General features: G+C 47.8%; 1 protein-coding gene across 5 annotated transcripts in view; it reads left to right on the forward strand.

Moving 5' to 3' along the window:
- The first annotated feature begins 2049 nt into the window (after positions 1 to 2049).
- celf4 (CUGBP, Elav-like family member 4) overlaps positions 2050 to 2500 on the forward strand; it is a 91473-nt gene continuing 91022 nt past the window's right edge. For all 5 annotated transcript variants that reach the window (XM_062554166.1, XM_062554170.1, XM_062554167.1 and 2 more), the window contains exon 1: positions 2050 to 2500. This exon is cut by the window's right edge and continues 106 nt beyond it. In XM_062554166.1, coding sequence (XP_062410150.1) covers positions 2342 to 2500 — 159 coding nt within the window. In that variant the 5' untranslated portion in view covers positions 2050 to 2341.

Below are 2500 nucleotides of genomic sequence, written 5' to 3' on the forward strand. Positions count from 1 at the left end.
GCCCTGTCTATGTCTATGACTAAAGCACAGTAGGCCATATCAGCACACACACGTATATAACAAACTCCCTCTTTCTCTCTCTCTTTCTCTCTCTCTCTCTCTCTCTCTCTCTCTCCCTCTCTCTCTTTTTCTCTCTCGGTGTGTGTGTGTGTGTGTGTGTGTGTGTGTGTGTGTGTGTGTGTGTGTGTGTGTGTGTGTGTGTGTGTGTGTGTGTCAGTGTGACGATAAAAGCCACAGCGGCAGCCAGATTTGGCTGCTTGCGCGGCCGGGCTTCCAGAAGCATCTGCATGAGTGACTCTACCTGCAGCTCCGCTGGTGCTGTACACGTGTACGCGTCTCCCTTTCGGCCCGAGCGCTCAGCGGGGACTCGGCAGCAGTCTATAATTTCCCTGTCAGCACGGGAAGCGGCGCCTGGAGACGAGGCTGTATTGTCATTGTGACAAAAACGCGGCGCTTTTGTCGAAGAATGGTAGGGTGTGTTTGTATGGGATGCAGCTGCTTTGCGTTGGTTTGTGCCCCCGCGTAATGCTCATGAAATAGTCACTGCAGACACTGAATGACCCCCGTCCTTGTCACGATTTTGAGGGGGGGAATTGGTCAGATGCAAGCTCAAGACAATGAATGGCACGGGGCAAAGCGTCATCAGTAGAATACGCCAATAACAAATAATATGTAATTAACAAGCTTAAAAGAAACACACATACACAGGAAATTATATATCTCTCTTCAAACAATAATTGCAGTAGGATGAGGATGATTACTGGCTGAAATAGCCAATACACTGACAACTATTAATAATTGGTGTATACCAATTGTGGCTTTTCGGTGCTATCCTGGAAAATTGTGTGGAAATGAGTGCGAGTTCAGTCTTACTTCTCTAAGCAGTGCATTGGGATATATGTTAGTAACCGTAGGTATATCTTACAAACAAAATGTGAAAAAGAGGAAAAGCACGGTCTTTTTTATCTTTTCCTAACACAACAGGTTCGCGGGGATGCCATTTCCGTGTTGTGGCGCACAAAGTCCTGCCAGTGCTGCTGCTGCCTCTTTGCCCACGCGCGCCGCTCGGAGGAGCTCACAGACTTCATATTCTCGGGAAATGACTTGCAAAGGAAAATCACGAGAACCGCACGCGACAGCTATCCCTGCTCGGGGGACGGTAAAGCTTACGACGAGACCAGTGCGGCGATTCAGCTGCAGCTGCTAGGCTATTGTGTAAGGGGCGACAGACACCTGAGCACTCCTAGCAGCGTCCTTGAGCCGCTCGTAATTCCACGAACCGTGATTCCGTTAACCGGGTGCCGTCTCTTAGATTTTCAGCACCATTCGCTGTCCATCTGCGTGCGCTGTGCCGCCCCCTTTGCATTGAGACTTGAACACTTCTCGTGCACAGCCTCGTGCTTTCCTAAACAAAGAACTAAATAAATACATCACTGGTATTCGTATGTCTGCGTGTGTTTAGCGTACAGGCACACAGTTTCCGAGTATACTAGTACATTTATACAGGATGTTGAAGAATACGGGAAAAACATAATATTTCTATGTTGTTGCTTGTTAGGCAATGGACACAGTTTATTCACATACTAGCACAGCATTACTAGGGAAGGGTTTTTCAGGAATAGTAAAACGTACAAATAAATCGCCCTTTTCTAATCATTAAAATGCATCCATGTGTTTCCTTGAGACACGGCACAAAGAACTGTGCTGCTTCGATATTGTTCTTTATTTATAGTGCCTCAACCTCGGTGGAGCATACCATGTAGCCGTGGAGAGGAGAAGAGGGGAGACAGCGCGCTGTGTGACACTAACAGCGAGTTTTCTGGTCGCGTTTCTCCGTCGTGCAACTCCCCGCCGCCCCGTCGCCTCTTGAGCTTGCCCTGTCTGTTTAAACCGAGAGGACACCCATACCGACTCTTTAAAGCAAAAAAATAGAAGGGTAGCTAGAAGCAGGGGCGAGGGGAACGGAGGTGTAAATAGGCAGGCGAAAGCGCTCGGTCTCTCTCTCTCTCTCTCCCTTTTATGAAATGAAGGAGTGAATTATTAAATAGGGCACACATTCTCACTCACACACACACATACATACACAGGGATCACGCCTCCACCGGGATCAGGCGGACGCTGGCGCCTTCCGTTTTTCATTTCATCCTGACGGTACATCTATATTCGTTTGTAAATATTTGCCGAGATTATAAATAGTGTCGGGATTTTTTATATCTGCACGTCTTACTATATATACATATCATTTCTATATTTAAAAAGGAAAATACACTTCTTTGTAATCTCTTGAACATCCACCCGCGTCGCTTCTACACTGGAAGAACAACTCCTTTGCCGTAAGAAGATGGCAACTTTAACCAACGGACAAGTGGACGGCTCAGTTCACGCTGGAGCGGCCAGCACAAACGGGCTCGTGAACGGAATAAGCCACAGCCACAGTCCCGCGAGCTGCGCCACCATTCCCATGAAGGATCACGATGCCATCAAACTGTTCATCGGGCAG

Source organism: Sardina pilchardus, chromosome 14 (genome assembly GCF_963854185.1).
Source record: "Sardina pilchardus chromosome 14, fSarPil1.1, whole genome shotgun sequence".
In the NCBI taxonomy this organism is placed as follows: Eukaryota; Metazoa; Chordata; class Actinopteri; order Clupeiformes; family Clupeidae; genus Sardina; species Sardina pilchardus.